General features: G+C 40.0%; 1 protein-coding gene across 1 annotated transcript in view; it reads right to left on the bottom strand.

Annotated features, from left to right (window-relative positions):
• Nucleotides 1-1,722: 1,722 nt before the first annotated feature.
• Nucleotides 1,723-20,891, bottom strand: part of LOC107570046 (rho GTPase-activating protein 21-like) — a gene marked incomplete at its 5' end in the record, with an annotated part of 48,035 nt that continues 28,866 nt past the window's right edge. Inside the window, 18 exons of the mRNA XM_016256240.1 lie at nucleotides 1,723-5,400; nucleotides 6,703-6,734; nucleotides 9,707-9,800; nucleotides 10,037-10,078; nucleotides 10,188-10,313; nucleotides 10,950-11,039; nucleotides 11,133-11,206; nucleotides 11,390-11,468; nucleotides 11,585-11,743; nucleotides 13,394-13,536; nucleotides 13,837-13,985; nucleotides 14,072-14,136; nucleotides 15,631-15,930; nucleotides 16,181-16,282; nucleotides 17,107-17,149; nucleotides 17,276-17,378; nucleotides 17,474-17,620; nucleotides 19,735-20,881. Of these exons, the coding sequence (XP_016111726.1) occupies nucleotides 3,769-5,400; nucleotides 6,703-6,734; nucleotides 9,707-9,800; nucleotides 10,037-10,078; nucleotides 10,188-10,313; nucleotides 10,950-11,039; nucleotides 11,133-11,206; nucleotides 11,390-11,468; nucleotides 11,585-11,743; nucleotides 13,394-13,536; nucleotides 13,837-13,985; nucleotides 14,072-14,136; nucleotides 15,631-15,930; nucleotides 16,181-16,282; nucleotides 17,107-17,149; nucleotides 17,276-17,378; nucleotides 17,474-17,620; nucleotides 19,735-20,881 (4,527 nt within the window). The remainder of the gene's footprint in view (nucleotides 5,401-6,702; nucleotides 6,735-9,706; nucleotides 9,801-10,036; nucleotides 10,079-10,187; nucleotides 10,314-10,949; nucleotides 11,040-11,132; nucleotides 11,207-11,389; nucleotides 11,469-11,584; nucleotides 11,744-13,393; nucleotides 13,537-13,836; nucleotides 13,986-14,071; nucleotides 14,137-15,630; nucleotides 15,931-16,180; nucleotides 16,283-17,106; nucleotides 17,150-17,275; nucleotides 17,379-17,473; nucleotides 17,621-19,734; nucleotides 20,882-20,891) is intronic.

The raw sequence follows: 20,891 nt of genomic DNA, 5'->3' as shown, positions 1-20,891 counted from the left end.
GGGAAGTGGTGCTGGACTGCTTGGGCACTGGAATAATAGTGGCAGATTTAAGGCAGGCTGGTACAACAGCATGTGCCAGTGAGAGATGTAATATATCTGTAAAACATCTGCAAGCTGATGCGCACAATCTCAGAGGACCCTGCCTGGGATTCCATCTGGTCCAGCTGGCTTCTTGGCATTTGTTGCTCTCAGGACTCACTTAACCTGATGCGTCTGAAAAGTGAGCAAACAGTCCGCAGAGTCCAGCTGTGGTAAAGCTGCATCGTCCGATTCTCTCACAAATCTGGCAAAGAAGCAGCTCAGTTCCTCAGCCAGCGTGATACTACTTGCTGTCATAGGGTCTCTGCTGCCCCCGAAGTTGTTTATATGATGCATACCCTGCCACATGCGTGTTGAGTCCCTAGAGGTAAAGTGATCCTCGATCTTCTCTTTATATGCAGATTTGATTAATTTGATCCCTTTCTTGAGGTTGTGCCTAGAAACGCTGTACAGTTTTTGTTGCCAGATCTAAAAGCTGCATTGCGATCTTTCAGGAGAAGTTGAACCTCCCATCTGCAAGCTGATGCGCACAATCTCAGAGGACCCTGCCTGGGATTCCATCTGGTCCAGCTGGCTTCTTGGCATTTGTTGCTCTCAGGACTCACTTAACCTGATGCGTCTGAAAAGTGAGCAAACAGTCCGCAGAGTCCAGCTGTGGTAAAGCTGCATCGTCCGATTCTCTCACAAATCTGGCAAAGAAGCAGCTCAGTTCCTCTAGTTGCTGAAAGCAAACTAAAACGTCAGTAACAAACAAGGACCAGCCCGTGCGGTAGAGGGTTAAATGACAATAACATATTCACATAATAAATTCAAATGGAAATGAAAATCATACCATTCCGATAGCACATGTACATCACAGAGACGTCTGCATTTACATCTGCAAGACATATTGATTAGTGTTTGCTCATCTGCAATATGTCTATAGGATGTTTCCTATCAGATATCAAATAGATGTTTATGATTTATGACATCTTAAAGACGTCTATCAGATGTTTGTACACAGCAGATGATTTCCAGATGAAGCGATCTCTAACAGACATCTTGAACAGTAGCTAGGAGTACTAGTTAGTTACTTACAAGTGAAAAGGTTTGAGTTTAATAACAAAAAAAATGTATCCGTTTCATAAAAAAATATATATATTTAATTATCTAACGGTCAACACTTTATAGTGAGTTTGATCATAATTCCACTTAAATGCAGTCTTGTATATCAGTTTTGTTTTAGTTTTTTTTTTATTTGTTTGAAATTCATTTCAGAGCTAGTCTGTTTGGTTCAAGGTTTAGAACTCTTTGTTGAATATTCTTTTATAATTCAAAAGTTTCGTAAACTGGGATTCAAGCTGTTAAAAACAATCAGCCAACATAAACACTCACTAGTAACTAGGGTTTTACACAATGTTATACAATAACCACTCTGCAAGGTGTTTTTGGACTTAAGTCAGTCAGACAGTTAAGTCACTCTAATAATAATAATAATAATATTTTGTACTGCCCTAACTATAGGCCATTCTGCTCGGATACAGAAACAAATTCCTTGTTTTGAGGCAGTTATGAATGCACAATGCCCTCTTCTGTTCAGAACGCGAACAACATTGAGCATTTATATATTTAATTGAATTAAACACACATTTACTCTACCAGTCAAAGGTTTGGAGTTGCTGGTGGGGGGGGGATACTAATAAAGAATAGTAAAGTGTACCTATGTGTCCAAACTAAGAGACTGCTAGACCTAGAGTCTACATTACATAGATTACCAATGACAATAAGAAGAAGCTGCAAAGATAATTTATTTCCAGTGTTGTTGTTTTTTTATTCTTTGCAGCTGGGAGTCACACACATGAGCATTCAGAGGTAAGATGGAATCCGCACACACAAGTATGATAGCATGCATACTCTCCCGAGGAATCACATGCTGTCTACTACACTGGTTAGCTCGGACAAAAATGTGTGACTTTTTGACAAAGGTAACATACACAAAAAAATATACACATTTAACTTATTGCCCCATTAAAAGACCAGGGTATCCAGTGGCAAAGCACGTGATGACTTAAAACTATGACTTATAAAGCAGTGGAAGCTCTGGGTCTGCTTTTGCATCGTTTTGTATAAAAATTTATTTTTCTTTTTTTTCTGATAAAATTCAGTCATTCATTCACAATACATATTCTATATTAACAAACAACAAAATTAAGAAATGGCACCTTTCCTGTCACCAGAACCAGTTGAGAGGCACTTTTTTTTGTAAGGAAATAGTATTCCTTGTGATTTTATGACTTATTTGCTGTTAGGTTGTACTTTGCATTAAAATGGTTCAACATGCCAATACCAGTAAGCCTGGTACTGCTACATATGTTCAGGCTCTGGTGCTTTCAGTTTAGCACTTACTTTCACAATGTCCTGTGGAAATATAAAAGATTTCATTCTTCTTCCACATTTATGTCTGGCTGTTATGATGCACTGTAAAAGAGATTTCCACAGCACACAGCTCAGAAAACAGCCCATATCAAGGCTAACCTTCAGACTAATAATAATAATTAATAATAATAATAATTAAAAAAATACATTTTTTTCACTAATGAAAACTGCAACAAGCAATTTACGTGTTAGTCAATATAACAGCAAGCATATTACATCCTTCATATGAGCAATATCAGGAGTTTTCTTTTTTTTATTTTTTTTTTTTATTTTGTCCTAACCTTGGATGAGATGCCTTTTCTTTTCCTTTGATATTAGTATCCTTCAGTAACAGTTTCGCAAATGCATGTCTGTCCAAGTCAGAAAAATTGTGCTCTCGCAGCAGCAGAGGCAGTCGGTAAACACTGGTATTGTTCAGCCTCTGAATAGCAGGCCACTTCACCGTCATGCATATATTACTAGCTTTCAAGAAAACAACTCCAGTACTGATCCACAAACAATGAGTCAGGTAACTCAAAAATGTTAAAATTACTCCAGTTACTTTTTATAAGCCTATACATATAGATATATACAATTTATATTTATAATATATATTCATATTTAAAAAAAAGGGCATGGAGATGGAAAATAAGGGTGGAGTAACCTTAGCTCTAACTACACTCATTCAGTTTAAGGCCTGTTCATCCCAACATGCATGTTTGGTACGAAAATTCATCCTAATTTTCACATACAACTTGTCTTTTCAGACCAGTACATACAAAACTTCAGAGAGGTTGAATGAATATGCAAATGCACTCTCTGACAGGCGCTTATAGAAAAGCAGAAATACCCTGGTCAGCCTGGTGACCCCGATACACAAAGCGCTGTGCAACTTTTCTGACACCTGGTTGTAAGAGAAAGAAAATCAAATACTATTTACAAGATTTAAAACAGCCATTTAGATTTTTGTATTCGCTGTGGTGCTTATCCAACAAAACCAAATAAAAGAGTACAGAGACGATAGATCTGGTTACGGATTCTTATACTATTCACTGCCATTTAGCAAGTCACTTTATGTAACGGCGGCTATAGGCATGCCACAAAAAGTGCAAATCTTACTGGTTGGCCAGTTTTCTTCACAGTGTGATGGAAAAGTGATTTGTTGCATGGATGGCATGCAAATGTTCACGTGGGTCTAAACAGATGCATTAACAGTTTGTGTCTGTGAAATGTGAAAATGCACAGAATTTTCACACCAAACATTCACCTTGGTTTGAACAGGCCTTTACACACACATTATGACATTCTTACACACATGCAGATTATTCTTTTCTTTTAAAGATATTGGTAGAATCGTGAGCGCACCACTTGGGCTCCTGACAATTTTTGTGGATGAGCATCAGCTCCAGAATTCTGACTGTTTCTGGATTTGCCCTTTGACGCACCTCCGTTTACTTGTTCGGAGCTGGACTGTGGACATGGAGAGGCAGAGGGAGACAGTCTCTCAGCACTCTCTGAATGGGTCTCTTCCATTTTTGCTGTCTCTAAACCATCTTGACCTTTCAACTCTAAACTGGCCTGGGAGCCCTCAGTTTGACGATGCTCACGAGCAATCCAGTTCCGGACAGACATGTCCTGAGAGACACACTTGGGTTTGAGGCACTCCACAGCAGACAGTTCGGCACCTTGGTCCACCCCACCCTGTTCCCTCCAGTCATGAATGACATCTAGTTCAGCAAAATCCTGCTGGCCACCCATAGTATGCCGTCGGCGGATGCCCTTTTTCTTACCACGCATCTCCGTAGAGCGGGTCTTTTGCGTGCCAACACCGAACATGTCATCGGCAGAGGCACGTAGACGGAACTTGAGTCTCTCTGTGATTTTAAGATGCCACGCTGGCTCAACGCGGTCCGATTCAGTACGCAATGAGGCACTCAGGTTGCCGGTGGAACGGCCACTCTTCATCACCTCCAGAACTCGAGACAGTCTATTTGATTCATTCTTGCTGACCCCTTGATTGCCACCACCAGCGCCTGCCTCCACAGATGAATCACTGTCCGTCTTTTGTCGCTGGGATCGCCTCCTGGGCAGAGAGTTGCATTCTATCAGCTTATGGGAGGGCAGCAAGCGGCAAGCTAGTTTGGGTGTACTGTTGCCGCCATCTTCTGTGGTTGGTATGTCTAGTCCAGTGATGCCAGAGCTAAACATTGGGAAGTCACTCTCGCTGTCGGTTTCCATCGGCCGCCCCTCACTGATGAGCTCACTGCGCTCGTCATCTGCCTCGTCTCCTCCCCGGCTTTCTGCCACAGACTGCACCTCTGGACTTAATGTGATGGACTCCACTCCTGTCAGAAAGGTGGTAGAGGAAGTGGTTGAGTAGTCAGACGTAATAGAGCTCACCTCTGCAGTTAGCGAAGCCCCTCCAGGAGCGGGTAATTGCTCAGGGGCGGGTGATGTTGTGCACCATTTCCGAGGTCTGGTTCTGGGTACGGAGGCTCCAGAGCTCATGGTACCCAAGTCTGAGGTGGTCTCATCTAACTGTGAGGAAGGATCTGATTGGGTGGATCTGGAAGGACCAGAGGTGCGGCGGTTGTAACCAGGTGAACACGAGAGCTTGGGCGAGGGGGAGAGAGCTGAAGAGGGTTTGTCTTTCATAAAGAAAGAGTTTCTGTGCTCCTTCTTGTTCTTCGGGGCGGACTCTGCACTTATGCTGTTCTTCTTCTCTCCAACAAGTGATTTTCCGCATGGATTTGACCTGCCTGCCACCTCCTCCTGGCTTTGGCGGTTCTGCTTTTGAGTTGGGTTATCTTTCATGGTGAACATGATATCAAGGTCGTCATCAGAGCTGCTGGGTTGCAGCTTCTCCTTGTGCTTCTTTCGTTTGCGGTTGGCCGCAGCAAAAATGGAGGAGACTCGTGGCTGAAGGAACTCGCGGCTGCAGTGGTCCTTCCCTGATCCCCAGGAGCCCTGGACAGAAAGAGAAAACAAGAGTGACAGATTCAGTTGAAGGGAAAACAAAACCTTGTAAACCAAAGAGCCATAAAGCACTAAGGCCTAGCAAGAAAACATGGAATAAAAAGCCCAACCGCTGCCATTGCAGGTGGATAACCCAGAGTACTCCACCTGCTTCTCTGATAGCAGCACAAATCAGAGGTTGAAGGACTGAACATAGAAAGAAACATTAGAGACAGTCACAGAGCTCCAAATGAGGCCTCTTTTTTTTTTTGAACAGCCACATAGCACAAGCAGCACCCGCAACACCAACAGCACTAGCACATGGAAAAAGCTGCATGGGTTGCATCTGAAAACAAAGCTGGAGCTAGATGACAGAAAAAGGGATGGAAATCTTAATCCAGTTAACACTACTTCTAGTACTTTTAAGGAAGCACCAAATATTTGAGTCTAACTACTTTGTATGATATATTGTATTGTGTTTTTTTTTGGATTATAAAATGTACTAAACAAAAACAATACTATTTTTGCAACATACTTTAACTTTCCTAAAGTTTATTACAACAACGTATTCCCAATGTTTATCTTCATATTAGAAGACACATTGTCATATTGTCATACGAACAAAAAATATGGTTGACGTACTTTTAAGGAAGCACCAAATATTTGAGTCTAACTACTTTGTATGATATATTGTATTGTGTTTTTTTTTTATTATAAAATGTACTAAACAAAAACAATACTATTTTTGCAACATACTTTAACTTTCCTAAAGTTTATTACAACAACGTATTCCCAATGTTTATCTTCATATTAGAAGACACATTGTCATATTGTCATACGAACAAAAAATATGGTTGAAATGTGATGACTTCATTCAGTGAATGTCTGTCAGATATTAATTCAGTAAGTGACAGGCTGTTTGAAAGGTTGATTCATTAGACATTAGATCCAAGCTTATACATTAGAACCAAGTTTATACATTGGCCATTCAAGAACTGTTAACAGAGCCAAACAGCATGTAGATACTTTGCTTGCAGTATTTTGTAAAACACGGTTCTCGATTCCCACCCCTAGGCAGAGATGCTTAGTGCACCTTTTAGCAACATCTAATTTCCCTGTTACACTGAATGCAGTGCATGTTCAAAGCATGGCATGATGGCCTCTGATCCATCTGTCCAGTCTCTTCAAGATGGAAACTGGCTCTCAGGTGCTGGACTGGGAGTGGTGGAGTGTGTCAGCCTGGTGCAAGAACTACACTCACCCACTATACCTGCCCTATCAGAGAAGTAGCCGCGGTCCAAGAGTCAAACTCACCTTAGATTTAGCAGAGTCACTGGTTGGTGAATCTGTGGAGTAAAGAAAAATGATACATGGTTAGTGGCTTGCACATGTCCTTCTACTGATCTAAAAATAAATAAATAAATAAACTGATATACAGACAGTAGGTGATAAGCAGAGAAACATGCATGAAGAAAGGGTGTGCATGACGATGAGAGCATGGCAAACAATGGGAGAGGAATGACAGGGAGTATGCATGCATGGCAAATGAATGGGAGAGGAATGGCAGGCGTGCATGCAAACGAACGAGTGAGTGCTGTTTTATCGTAACGCTCACATACATATTCACCAGTAGGGGGCAATATTTCACGAGACCATCCAGCAAACACAGACAATATGGTAATATGAATCTGGTACAAAAGGAATTTTTGTGGTTGCAAAAGAGATCAGCTGGACTTGATTAACCTTTTTATGAAGGAATAAATGCAACTAATAGGATGCATGGAGAGTGACACAAGACCACAGAGTACACACAACGATGAGGGTCTAGCAGGCAGTGTCACTGAGTGACATTTATATTATATGACCTATATGAAAATCTGTAACCATCTGATTCTGACATACTAAGATCCTTAGAAGCAAATATACAGAACCTATAATGACAAGAGGAAATCAGAGAGAAATGTAATTCTCTATAAATTTTAAGTAGTATAATTTACAATACAAGTATAATTTTAAGTAGTCAGCATAATACTGGGTCCAATACAAGTTAAACCCATTTGTGACATTCTGTCAGTTGCAACAGCAAATTTTGACTTGTCTTTCAGTAAAAAAAACTGTTAACATTAAAATATACTTCAATCAGAAAACAATGTGGCTAAATATACAACCAAAAGTTGTTCTGTATATAACAGAAGCACTAATAACAGGACCATAATAACACATTTTTATAAAGTAGATTTAATATAAGAGCTTCAACAAAAATAATGTTTCACATACCTTTAAACACCGCTAAAGACTTCAGTTCTTAGTGCATTACTGTACATTTTTTTCAAACAATTCAAAATTATTTTCTGCATGTCACAGATGCAGTCCACACAGCTCAACTTGTTTTGAGCCTGGATGTTCCTTTAAAGGGGTCATATGACGCGATTTCAAGTTTTCCTTTCTCTTTGGAGTGTTACAAGTTGATTGTGCATAGATAAGATCCCTGAAGTTGCAAAGACTAAAGTCTCAAAACCAAAGAGATATTCTTTATCAAAGTTAAGACTCTGCCACACCCCTCTAAAATGGCTCGTTCTAACCCGCCCCCACATATCTACCTCACTATATGGAAATATTTGCATAATGCGGCCCACATGTGCAGGCAAAGAAAGAAGGCGTGGTTTCAGGAACAGCAGTTAGTGTTGAAGCAGCATGTCAGACTGCGCTTGTCAGAAGGAGGGACTTTGTAGAAAACGAAGCGTTTGAGAGAGGCGGGGCATATAGGACCTACAATAATGTACAGTATTTGAAAAATAATGTGTTTTTTGAACATTAAAGCATGTCAATATATTCTGATACACCAAATACACAAAATAATGATCTTTAAAAAAGCATCATATGACCCCATCAATTCTACAGCCCTTTCCACTCTGAGCACAAGTACAATGTGTGTAATTCAGAAATGGATATTTAATGACAGTGCTGAGGCTGGTCTGATGTGTTCTGTCATGACCACAATGAAGACGAGACACTTGAGGCATGAGCCAAGCTCAGATGTGACAGGGGTCAGAGAGGGGCTAGCTACGTAGAAAAGATGACATTATGGGAAGACAGAATGGCAGCAAGGAAAAGTTAAACAACTGATTCACTGCTGTCTTTGCTCCCATTTCATTTTCCATGGCAAAGACTGCACATTTTGGAGGCTTATTTCTTCTCTGTCGAGCCGAGCCCCCCTGCACACCCCTTGATGGTGACAAATGGTATGACCGAGTGAAATTCAGAGCCGAGTAGCATTACCATGCTGTCTCTCCGTTTGGCCAGCATTCAGAGAGAGAGAGAGAGAGAGGGGGGCGAGAGATGGCGAAGAGCCTTTGAGACAGCAGCACTGCTCTACGCCAGGTAAGCTCACAAACCACACCCCACAGAACCCAACACTTCTGCTGCGCTTTCCCTTTGCACTTTTTTGTTCTCTTTTCTCAATCGCCCATGTCATAAAATGCGAGGGTGTCTGCAGACTAGGCAGCTACACTGCGGGCAACAGTCCTCCCTCTTCCTACAGTTCCAGCTGCCCATCACGGACACTATCGAGTCCATCAGTGACATCAAGGTGTGATAGACTCCGCCCACTTGTCCTGTGTCAAGATCAGTATGTGAGAATGCTGGGAAAGCCTTTAGGACACACGACAGAGGGGCACTAGGGACAGAGGGATCAGAGATTGGCAAGCGTGTTTTGCGACTTGGCTTTAGCTATTTGTTTGTTTTCTCTTGGAGAAAGAACATGACGTGTTAGTGCAGCAGTTGGCAGAATTACAGAGATGACCCAGTGGAGTTTGAACGCGCAGAGAAAGACACACTAAACGGGTGAAGAGATAATTTTTGTTTTTTTGGGTCTGTGGGTGGGGGGGGGGGGGGGATATCAACCGGCCATGTCTTTGACAGGTTTTGTGAGATTCATACAAACATGACAAATACGCAAAACAGAAAAGGGATAAAGACAGAAAGTTAATTAAAATTAAATCAGTTAAAGAATGGAAAGTGAAAATCAAAACCAAATAATTCAAGGTCACACCAAGTGAGCTAATGTAGGCAAAAAAGTGCACAAACTCACACAGGCTTTGTAATTAAGCCATAGCACAGTTTTTGTTTAAAAACATAGGGAGACACTGCTTCTGTTCTCAGAAAAGCAAAGCATTTTTCATTAATATAAAAAAAAAAAGCTGAAACATTATTATAGGTTTTTTTTAGCTCATGTGTGCTCTAGACATAATTATTATTTGCAGAAGGGTCTAAAAGTTGAACCCCTGTCAGAGAGGGTCCAACCAAGGGCACATGTTACCTGACACTTCCCCTGGAGAGGTGCCCGTCCGGCCGATGTTGGTCAGCAGGTGGTCAATGTTAGGCACAGGCTGAGACTCCACAGCACTCTCCTCCTGAGTGACATACAGAAAAAACATATCAATGAAGAGTTGCGGCGAGAAACTAGATTTTTAGTGGATGCAAAATTCGCCTCCACAATGCAAGAGCACATCCACAGTTATGGATGAGATAGACTCAGTAGTTTAAGGGTTAATTAGGGTTAGGGGTGTGTTCAAATCCCTGATGCCTACCTTAGCAAACACATCTAAAAAGGAAATAAAAAAAAAAAAGCAGCTGTACTAATACACACCGTAGGCTCCTTGTCACTCTCATCAGTGAAGAACCAGTCGTACTGCAAGAGAACACCAGACTGCATTCAGAATTATTTTTACCAATGCTCAAATACCTGACACATTTGAGAGAGGTGTTTTCTTTCTACACAAGTAGATTAAAGAACTCACATGCTGAATGAGCGTTTCTACAATCTTGTACTGGTCTGGCATATGTGTCACCATGTGAGTCATATTGTCTTCAGATGTTCTCACCAACGTTGGGCCAAACACAATGGCCAGATTCCGTGGCTCCATCTGACACAATGACAAATGAGCAAGATGAGACATTTCTCTCTTTTATACAGTGGGGCAAAAAAGTATTTAGTCAGCCACCAATTGTGCAAGTTCTCCCACTTAAAAAGATGAGAGAGGCCTGTAATTTCCCTTATATATATATATATATATATATATATATATATATATAAAAGGGAGTGTTCACACAGAAAATATGTGACCAATGCACCACTTGTTACTGTTTTGTTTACTTTATTCATTCCTGTTCTTATTGTGTACAAATCATCAGTGCACATTATTATACAGTAACTTGCTCTGCTTTAGGTTGATGTCAACCAAGCTCTTCCCTCCAACCACATATGGCCATCCAATCAATTTTTGATCGATAAAATCAAGTCCCACCACTTCTGAATATCTCACTTCACTCAAAAAATAACAACTAAAACAAGCTGCAAACTTCATTGCATGTTTACTTTTAAAAAAGAGCTTCAAATTAAATATCCGGATCGCTGAAAATCTGGAAAAAAGCTTGAAAACATGTCTCGAGAGCCCTGAATTATGTGTTCTGTTCTCTTCTGTTGCACGTCATCTTGTTGTTTTTGAACGGAAGCGCACATTCTGTGTGTACATCCCTGTGGGCTACCAGAAATGTTTTACCTTGTTCTTTTCCGAGTTTTCAGCCACAGTTTTGAGATGTGCGGAGAGGAACTTCAGTGTTTCGTAATGATGATCAGGCAACTCATGAAGCTGAAAAATGAGAGGTTTATTTAGGGTTGCCATAACAAACAGTGACATTATTACCACTATTAACAAATGGTAATTAGATAAACAGCTTCTTACCAGTCTTTTGAACACTTTGAGTCTCTCTACAGGATCCTCTATTCTGTTGGCATCAATAAAGTCTGCATACTTCTCTATAGAGCCCAGATCATGAAGGAAAATCATTTCAGCTGTCAGGTACTGAAATTACATGTCTATTTCACTCACAACCACTAGATGGAAAACTACACAATTCATGTTGAGCAATTGCAAGATATATAAATAAAATATGAGTCATAAAGAGCCTCAAGCAAGGGACTTCCAACGAGGACGTTTACCGTTAGTGAAGAGGGGTTCAGGAAGTTTCCTGAAGAAGGATTTGAGTAAACTGCTGATCACATTCAAGTCCTTCCATTTCTGTCCAGGAACACAGAATTTATTTTTAAAAATATGAAAAAGGACCTCCAGCAGGAAGCAGAGAAAATGATACGGACACCTGAACTAGATGCTCACAGACAGATATATACACTCACATCATCCTGAATATTGATGTCGCCCATGCCCTTGTTATTGAGCTCTTCCTGCATGATGGAGATGGCGGCATTATTTCCTGGCACTCTGTAAATGCCAGTGTATTCCAGTCCTTGTTCTTCCACCAGCTTACAGCACACTTCAACTATCAGAGGAACAAACTAAAACACACAAAGAACGGTCACATGCCTGCAAGCCAATCTAAACCGGCATGCCATATGAATGCGTGTTGCTTACACAGACAAATATTACTCCAAAATCAGCAGTATGAAAAACGTAACAGGTTCCAATGCAATTACATTCATCCCACAAACTAAACAATTACTCTTTAAACATTATTAAACACCTACAGCTAAAAATATCACTATTGTCGAGAGCTCACTCCCTTCAGAAAAAGAAGTGTGCTTAATTGTACGAAATGTGCACCTGTAGTGTAAAAACAATAAAACAAAACAAAAAATAAAAAACGACAGATAATAAATTAAAGATTTCAAGACTACATAAGTGTGCTTAAATAGAGTACACTTTCATGATCGTCTTTCTTAACACACTTAGGTACACTTTTAAAAAGTGCACTTTGTGGTGATGTAAAATTCATTAATTTAAAGGGGTCATATGATGCGATTTCAAGTTTTCCTTTCTCTTTGGAGTGTTACAAGCTGTTCGTGAATAGATAAGATCCCTAAAGTTGCAAAGACTAAAGTCTCAAACCCAAAGAGATATTCTTTATCAAAGTTAAGACTCGTCCACACCCCCCTAAAACGGCTCGTTTAAACACGCCCCCACATATCTACGTCACTCTGTGGGAAGATTTGCATAACGCCACCCAAATGTTCATGCAAAGAAAGAAGGTGTAACTTTGTCCCCACTGGATGCAACAAATGCCTCGTTTATAAGGGGTTTTATTGGTTTTGTCTCGTCACACGGCATCACAGTATGGTAAGGGGCGTAACATTTCCATCACACGCTTGAGGTATTCGGCCAATCACAATGCACTGGATAGCTGGCCAATCAGAGCACACCTCGCTTTTCAGACCGATGAGCTTTGTAAAAATCGACGCATTTCAGAAAGGTGGGGCACAGAGGAGAAACAATAATGTACAGTATGTGGAAAATAATGCTTTTTTTAACCTTAAACCGCATAAACACATTTCATTAGAGCAAATACACAAAATAATGTTATTTTTTAGCAACGTCATATGACCCCATTTAAAGTACATTTTAATCATTGTTTTAATCATTGTGCTTTATAGAAGTACACTTATTTTGATGTGTTAACTAGCATGCTAAAGCACATGTAAAGTACTGGATTATAGATTTAAATGTAGTTTGTTATTTAGTATTGGATTTAAAGTTAGTATATTTTAAATGCAATAAATTGCAACTTCATTATTACAAATGTGTCATTACACATTTATTAACATAAAAGTTTCAATATAAATGGTCGAAGTATATTGTAGTTTACCATAAATACCTGTCAGTACATTCAAAAGTATACTTTAACTATATTTCATAGACAATAGAATAAGAAAATGACATATAAAGACATATTATACTATAACAGTAAATTGGTAAAAAAAAAAAAAAAATCAGATAAATGCATTTATTATAAAGTTAAACTATAATCTATATTCCTTTACAGTGCCCAACAATATTATATTCAGTTAGCACTTAAGTATATTAAAGTATATTACACTTTTAAAGTGTATTATACTTCTTTTTCACAAAGGACAGCTTTAGGATGTCACTGAAATCAGCAATGCCAAGTGAAACAGCGAGAGAAAGAGAGAGGATGTTCTTTGTGGTCTTACTCTGTTGGTCTGAGCTGGAGGACAGTCATCAAGTCTTACTCCAAATGTGATTGCATGAGATGATTTCTTCTCAAATGGCTTTCTCATCAGTCCAGGGATGCCCTTCCGCCATGTGCCCTTATCCTTGGGTGGGCTGGTTTCATCTATTCATAGACAACCATAATAATAATTTGTCACAGAGACCCTAGTCTCAAACATAGTGAGCTATATATCTTCTAAGAGAGCACCCTACCCAAAAGGAAACTCACAGATTGATTAGGCACTAACCAACAGCACTAATGAAATTACTTGTGACTCACTTACAGTTGATTACAGTTTGATGTTAGCATGTTGTTAAGCAAAATACTCTAAGCACAAAAAAATACTTAACATACACAAGCACTGTAATGATACTTTAATGTACTGAATAAAATACAACGAGTAAGTGTCCTTGATGCTGTTACCTTTATGCATGGCTTTCCTGTCTTGGTCCTTGTTTGGTGAGTGAGGGCTTGTGGTTTTATTCTCCCCTTTACCACCAAGTAACGTCTGCCTGATGCTTAGGGACTGACGGGAGGCCCTGGGTGAGGGTTCTGTCTTACTGCTCGGTGGACTGCAACACACAGAAACCAAGTCAAGATCTAGAAGTGGAAGAAGACTACACAATATGATGAGGACACTTCCCTGTTTCCTGCTTACCTCATTAGAGTGTTGTACTCTTTTATTTTCCGGTTGATGAGGTCTGTGCTAGTTACAGTTGCATTCTACAGAAGGAAGAAGGAAAGAGAGAAACGGCAGACAAAAGCTGGTGTCAGACGAGTGGATGAAATATAAGAGTGGAATCCCCAAACACACCAGAGGGCTTGTGCATAACCCAGTGCTGAAAGAAGACAGACGATGACGTGCTATAGTGTAGATGCCATGGGTTTTTCTGAAAAGTTACTATTTATTTTCAAAAAAGCCCTAGGTTATGTTCAGCTATTGTAAGAAGGTTCTTTAAATAGGGACTCTTTCCATGATTCATGAGGAAGTCCAAAACATTCTCCATATCTATATCAGGCACTAGACCTGGATAGACTTACCTCATAATTCAAAGATGAAATGTGGATTGTGTACCACTTACGTCACTAAACGAAACTGCAAAAGTAATGATTGTTTCATTTTTAAAAACAGGTTTCCCATCTGCCATTGGTCTACCAACAGACTGTTCCACCATAAAACCCATGGCAACGGCTGAGCCAATGTTAAGTCAAATTTATTTGTGTATCGCTTTTCACAATACACATTGCTTCAAAGCAGCTTTATAGAAAGTCATGCTGTTATGTTTATAGTGCCTTAGTGCGTTACCATAGATCAAGTTTTAGAGCTGTGCGATGTGACAATATAAAACAATGATGCAAGTGATCCTCAAAAGTAATTAAGGATATAGATAATGTTCAGTTTTTTTATACTCAAAATGCATCAATGAAGATATAATCAGTTGTCTTAAGTGAAAAATAGTTGTAAAAGAGTCTGATGTGAGTTTAACATTTTCCAACATGTTTCTAGCTTTTTGACAACTTTGAAATCTGAAATTTGTACACACACTGGCAGCGTCACTTGAATAAGGTCTATGCAGAAATATCATTGATGCCACTTGATTTATGAGGTATATAAGATTTAATTTTGTACATAAGAAAGATAATTTTTACTGGAATAGAAGAGAAAAAAAAATAAAATAAAAAAAAATAAAAAAATACAGTCATTCGATTCACTATTGTGGCTTGCCACCTTGAACTTTAGCACACAAGTACAGACGTTTCTGGAGTGCGATATCTTTGAGTTGTGCCAGCCAAAGCATGACAATTCTCATCCGATGTGCAAGAACAGAGAAGGCTTGTATAGAGAAGACATGCAGGTGACTTGATGGGGCAAATAGGGGTTAATGCGAAGAGATCTGGATGCCAAATTGTATTAACCTTCAGGAGCACCACAGCTCAACGTGTAGGAGCATGAGCACTTACCACTAGGGCTCGGCTTCAACAAAACTCTCATCAAAAATGGATTCAGTAAAAAAAACAAAAAAACAAAACCAAACTCCAAGCATCCAAGTCTGTCTTAACCTAATTCGGATAGTGAGTAAGTACATAACTGGTACACTTAAGTATGAATTCTAAAGTCGCCACCTTAATGGCAGGTAATGCTCCTTTATTTGTATGCATGAACTGAAATTGTTTTTGGATAAAAAAAAAGTGTGTTTATGATTACTGATCATTCACCTCATCATCCAAATTGCTGCTCTCTTGAATGACTCGGATCCATGACAGCATTTCCTCACGATCTTCCGCCTGGAACAGGTATTCACAGTCTGATGTTGTCAGCCGAAGGACGTTCTTCCGCTTTGTGTCGCTGTAGGAGATGTCAATCAGACAGGCTTTGATGCTGATTGGCAAAGGCTCTTCTTCAATCTGGGAGTTGGCGTTGGTTTGTCCGTCCCTCTTGTCCTTGTACACGTAGAGGCAGTGGCCACGAAGCACAGCGTATATCTGCTTCCATGACCGCATGCCACTGCCAACACGCTGTAGAAAAGACAACAGAATTATGAAAATTTGATTGAATAAACCATGTTTGAAGTTAAAATCGCAAATATACAATAGCTGTTCTCATTAATTTAGAGGTTCAAAGACTCGTTGCAACACGTTTACAATATGACAAGGACTCCTACAGCATAAGAGACCAGCATGCTCTGAAAACACCTTCATTCCGTACTGGGACCCAGCACAAGAGAAATCATGAATGTGAATTTTGGTGTTTAGTGGTGGTGTGTACCTTTCCCTTATCTGAGTTGAGCTGCCGGAAATGAAGTGGACCCTCCTTTGTGGCATCAGTGAAGACATCTGAAGTAGAGTCCTCAGAGGATCTGTCAACAGCCTGAAACACACCAAACATGGATCAGCCAGGATTCACCCTTTTTGAAAACTGCCATTGAAAACCCTATGAGATGCTTTATCAGTTTGGTAACTGGAAGACCACTGAGTTCAATAGTCAGTAATCAAATTGAACAAGAAGGCAGATTATTAAATGTAATCACAAGCAATGCTAAAAGACAGAACATTTGCTCTGAATAAAGGGTTCATTTTAATTAGGAGTGTCAATCAATTAAAATTTTTAATCAAATTAATCATGTTGATTAATGAATCAATAACATATATCGATATTTGCTGCTGAAAGAAAATAATTATAATAAAGATAAATAATAATAAAGACAATAAAGAATAACTAGTTGATACTCCAAAATATTGTCAGTACTGCACTTTAACGCTGGTTTGCCACCCATCATAAAAAAAGAAGAAATACAAAGACAACGCAATGTGCAACTGCAGTACTACAGCCACACAAAATAATGTCGGAAATTATGTCAGATGAAAGCAATTAAGGCACTCTTGAGTCCTCATCTCAAAAAGCGGGAGTTTTGAAAAAGACAGTGTTTTGGAAACTCTCTTTCCATCTCACTACAATCATTTTAAGTGCCATTCATTTACCAAAAAATATATATATTTTTTTTTATTATGAACTTGCATACAGGTCAGGGTGCACAATTAATATTTTAACAAGAAATGACAAAATGATCATTAAATTGACAGACTTAATGTTAGCTGGAGATCAGATGCCAACAGGACATAACTTTATCTAAGGTGTGTGTGAACTAGTAATAATTTGTCATGTTTTATCTTCATTACAGCAGTCTCATTTACCTTTCTAAGGCCCTTGAATCCATGGGTGTGTTTAATCGACCGCCTGTACAGACACAGTAAACAGAGAGGTCATATAGTGCAAGAGGCAGCAATAGAAGATGACTGACTCTTCAACCTTGTGGTCACTGTACAGGTAGCTTATGACTTCCTGTCCTGACTGTAAACGTACTCTCTCTCTTCTTCTCTGTAGTTATCCAAGCCCTCATCAAAGGATCTGGAACGCTCCGTTTTAGCTCCAGAATCTGATTCCATAATCGTGAGTCGTAAAGAATCTAGGTTGAAGATATTGGAGAACTCACGGTTAAAAACAAAAGCACATTTATGATGCAACTGAGATATTGTAAGTGTTGGCAGAGATGTTCTTCACCCTGGTCGTGGGACAGTTGTCGGCGTATTACGGGAGAAGGGAACGTTGGACTGGGTGGGATGGTGGTGATGACAGGCGTGCTGGAAATCACGGCAGATGCAGGAATATGTGTGGTGTCACGGTTGTTACTGGAGCTTGACGGCTCGTCTGATAACAACAGACATGAGAGACACTCATAAGATTATCTTTGTTCTATATGGATTTATGTAGTGCAATAGAGACAACAGAATCAGACAGTCTGGAGGAAACATGCTTACTCATAAAGCTAGAAAGTAGTGAGCATTTATTAAACCGATAAGCCTCCCACTACACAGACAACACACAAACTCTAGGGCAGACAGATTGCATCACTGGGTAAAATATTACATTTTAACCACATAATTTCTCATAGTGATTGCTCTCCCTGCACTCTCTGTATAATACACTAATAAACTTTAGGCAGTGATGCATATGCGGTATTCATTGGCATATTATTTACAATTCTATAACTTGACTTTAAACTTCATGCATGATAATTCATCAGTTTGAAAGCCTAGATATGTAAAACCCAGCACTGTTGACTGGCTCTGTATCACAATTTTTTTTTTAATCTTATCAAACATAAAACATGATCTATTAAATACAGTCTACCAAACCAAACCCAACACAGTCTACCACAGTTAAATATTAACCACACCATAACAAAAGTAACAGTTTATCAAAAAAAAATTTTTTTTAAAGTCTATAAAACCAAACCCAAACCAAAGTATATCAAATTAACGTCAAAACAGTCTACCAAACAAAACACATTCTACCAAATCAAAAAAAAAAAAAAAATAGAGACTGGCATCTCCGTAACTAATCCAAAAAAAAGAGAGCAATCTTTGAACGAGTTTCCATTGGCATGTTCCATTACTTTGTCATATCACTTTACTGCCCTCTTGTTTGTGTGAGGTTTCTGAGCTGTGGACGAACTGGAGGGAGTGTGAAAGTGTCAGGGAATGGCAGTCCAAGTGGCTTCCTCAGTCCCGCTGCCTTGGGTGGAATGTGTCAATATGTCACATTATCTGTGCCCCTGTGGACTATGATGTCATGTCCTATCACTGTACTGGTGTACATTACAGTTTAGAGATGCTCCCAGTGACTCCATGAACCCATGAGCTCCATGAACACTCTTGAGCTACAACACGGTCTAGCTGCATTCCAAATCTGGTGGAGTATGGAACTGTTTCTTAAGAAGCACAACCATTTGTGATGGCCTATCACAAACTGAGATGTCTACATGTAGGACATACCTAGGGCATCTCTAGGTATGTCTGTAATGTCTAGAGATTGGCCAATATTGTGAGGAAGACTGATGACTTGAAATACACAAAACTGCTTTTTTTTTAAAAGCTCCTCTCTCACACACACAGACATTAATAGAACTCAGATTACTCTTTATTCCTCTCTGCTTAACTTTGTTTGCTTTGGGTTGAGCTGTTCATCCTGCTGTTATTACTATTTATCATCATAAAAACCCACTCCTGTACACCATTTGCTCTAAAGCTCTCTATGCAAAGTCTGGGCCATTAGGGATGGAGAAACAGTGTGGCCTTTTAAATGAGTTATCTGAGCAATAAAAAGCAAATTCATCAAGTCCTGACTTGAGTGGAGTAGACAATGACTTCCTTGTTTTAAAAGTCAGGGGATAAAGTTAAGATGTTTAGTTTACTATGAATAATATAAAACATACAACAATGTCCTCTCAGCTGCTTAATGTGATAAATAGAGATCCAACAGGAACACATTCTGACAACCGCTTTGGTAAACACACAAGCTACATTAGATAATAATGAAACAAGCAAACAGCCAAAAGATATGCAGTTTGCATATGCAAATCCATTTTGAATATGTCAAAGTCTACACATTTATGTATATACAAAATATACTTTTCTGAATTTGGAATGCTTTTATCCAGAGACTTGTACAGTGTGTACATTTTATCATTTCACGCATTTTCTCTGAATCAAATCCATGACCATAGTTTTGCATGTGCCACTTCTGCTACAGGACAAAATAATTTTTTTAACTAAGGTAAAAATCAAACACGCACACACACACACACACACACACATAGACACACACACACACACACACACACACATATATATATATATATATATATATATATATATATATATATGCCTGATAATGTTATCAAAACTCATCTCCCTTTAGTGTAGACTGAACAGTTGCTATAGCAACATCATCCATAGTTATCTAGCTGAAAGAACTCTCACCAATGAAGGGAATGGAGTCCAGGGAGTCATCAAGGTTGCTTGAGAAGGAGGTTTTACACTGGTCTCCTTGCTTCCTCATGTGCATTTCTTGTCTGGTATTGTTGGGCAGCCAGCATGTGTTGGAGTCTGCAGGTGGTTCAGCCCCTCTTTCCATCTCGTTCACTGCCATGATGTAGGAAGGGTGGCGGATAGGTTGAGATCCAGACTTCTTTTCCCTCCGAACCACAACTACAGTGGCATCTTGGCCCTCAATACCCTCCACCGTCTTCTCGTTGGCGTGGGTTTGTGGTTCTGTGTACCTAGGTTGCTGAGGAACTGTTCCGTTACTGGTTAATATGGGCTTGGATCCACCCTGCTTTGTTCTATGGGGTTTAGAGGCGGCAGAACAAGAAGAAGAACGACCTCCATGAGCTACCTCTCTGATAGGCTCCTGAAGGCTGTCAGCCCGCCCCCTGGGCTGTAACTGCTTTGCATTGTGGGGCATGTGGTTGGCAGTGAGAGGTGTTCTTTGGTCTTTGATGGGGCATGTGCTGGAGCTACCAATGATGTGGCATTGTATTGAGGCCAGGGCAGAAGCTATATAAGAAGCAGCAGCAGTAGAAGGGTCTGAGACATAATTTTTCGCAGGTAGCAGTGAGGGTCTGATTATGGAGGGTGCAGAGGTATTACCCAGGCTTTCAGCTCTGGAAGTGAGCAAATAATCTGTACCTCTACTAAAGAGAGGGGTGATGGGCAACCCTGGGTAACTACCCCCTCGTCTGTCTGCATTAAATACACCCTGTGTTCTGTGAGGCGCCATCCGTAAGGAAGAAGCATGTCTGCTTGCTCTTGCCTCGTCCCCTCTGTGCACGAGTAGCCACTCATCTGTCGCAGTTCTGCAGCATGCCTGCCTGTCCAAAATGAATGTGGCATTCTCATTCTGTCTGCTCAGGTAGCTGCAAGAATACGCTCTGGGTTTCGGGATACCTATGGGGGCTGATGGGAGGGCATCCTGGGAAGCACTACGAGGCCAATTCTGTGCTAGAGAAGCCCGATCGGCACCACCAAGCCTCTCCTGAGAGGCGCTACGCAGCGGCAGCACACTGGATACCTGATAACTCCGATCATGTGAGGCGCTCCTCCGTCTCAGCTGTGATCCAGAAAAGCCCCGTGAGGGC

This window comes from Sinocyclocheilus grahami, unplaced genomic scaffold, assembly GCF_001515645.1.
Source record: "Sinocyclocheilus grahami isolate Dianchi unplaced genomic scaffold, SAMN03320097.WGS_v1.1 scaffold1409.1, whole genome shotgun sequence".
Taxonomy (NCBI): domain Eukaryota; kingdom Metazoa; phylum Chordata; class Actinopteri; order Cypriniformes; family Cyprinidae; genus Sinocyclocheilus; species Sinocyclocheilus grahami.
Note: the sequence above shows the minus strand (reverse complement) of the source record. Positions and strands in the feature narration are given on the sequence as shown.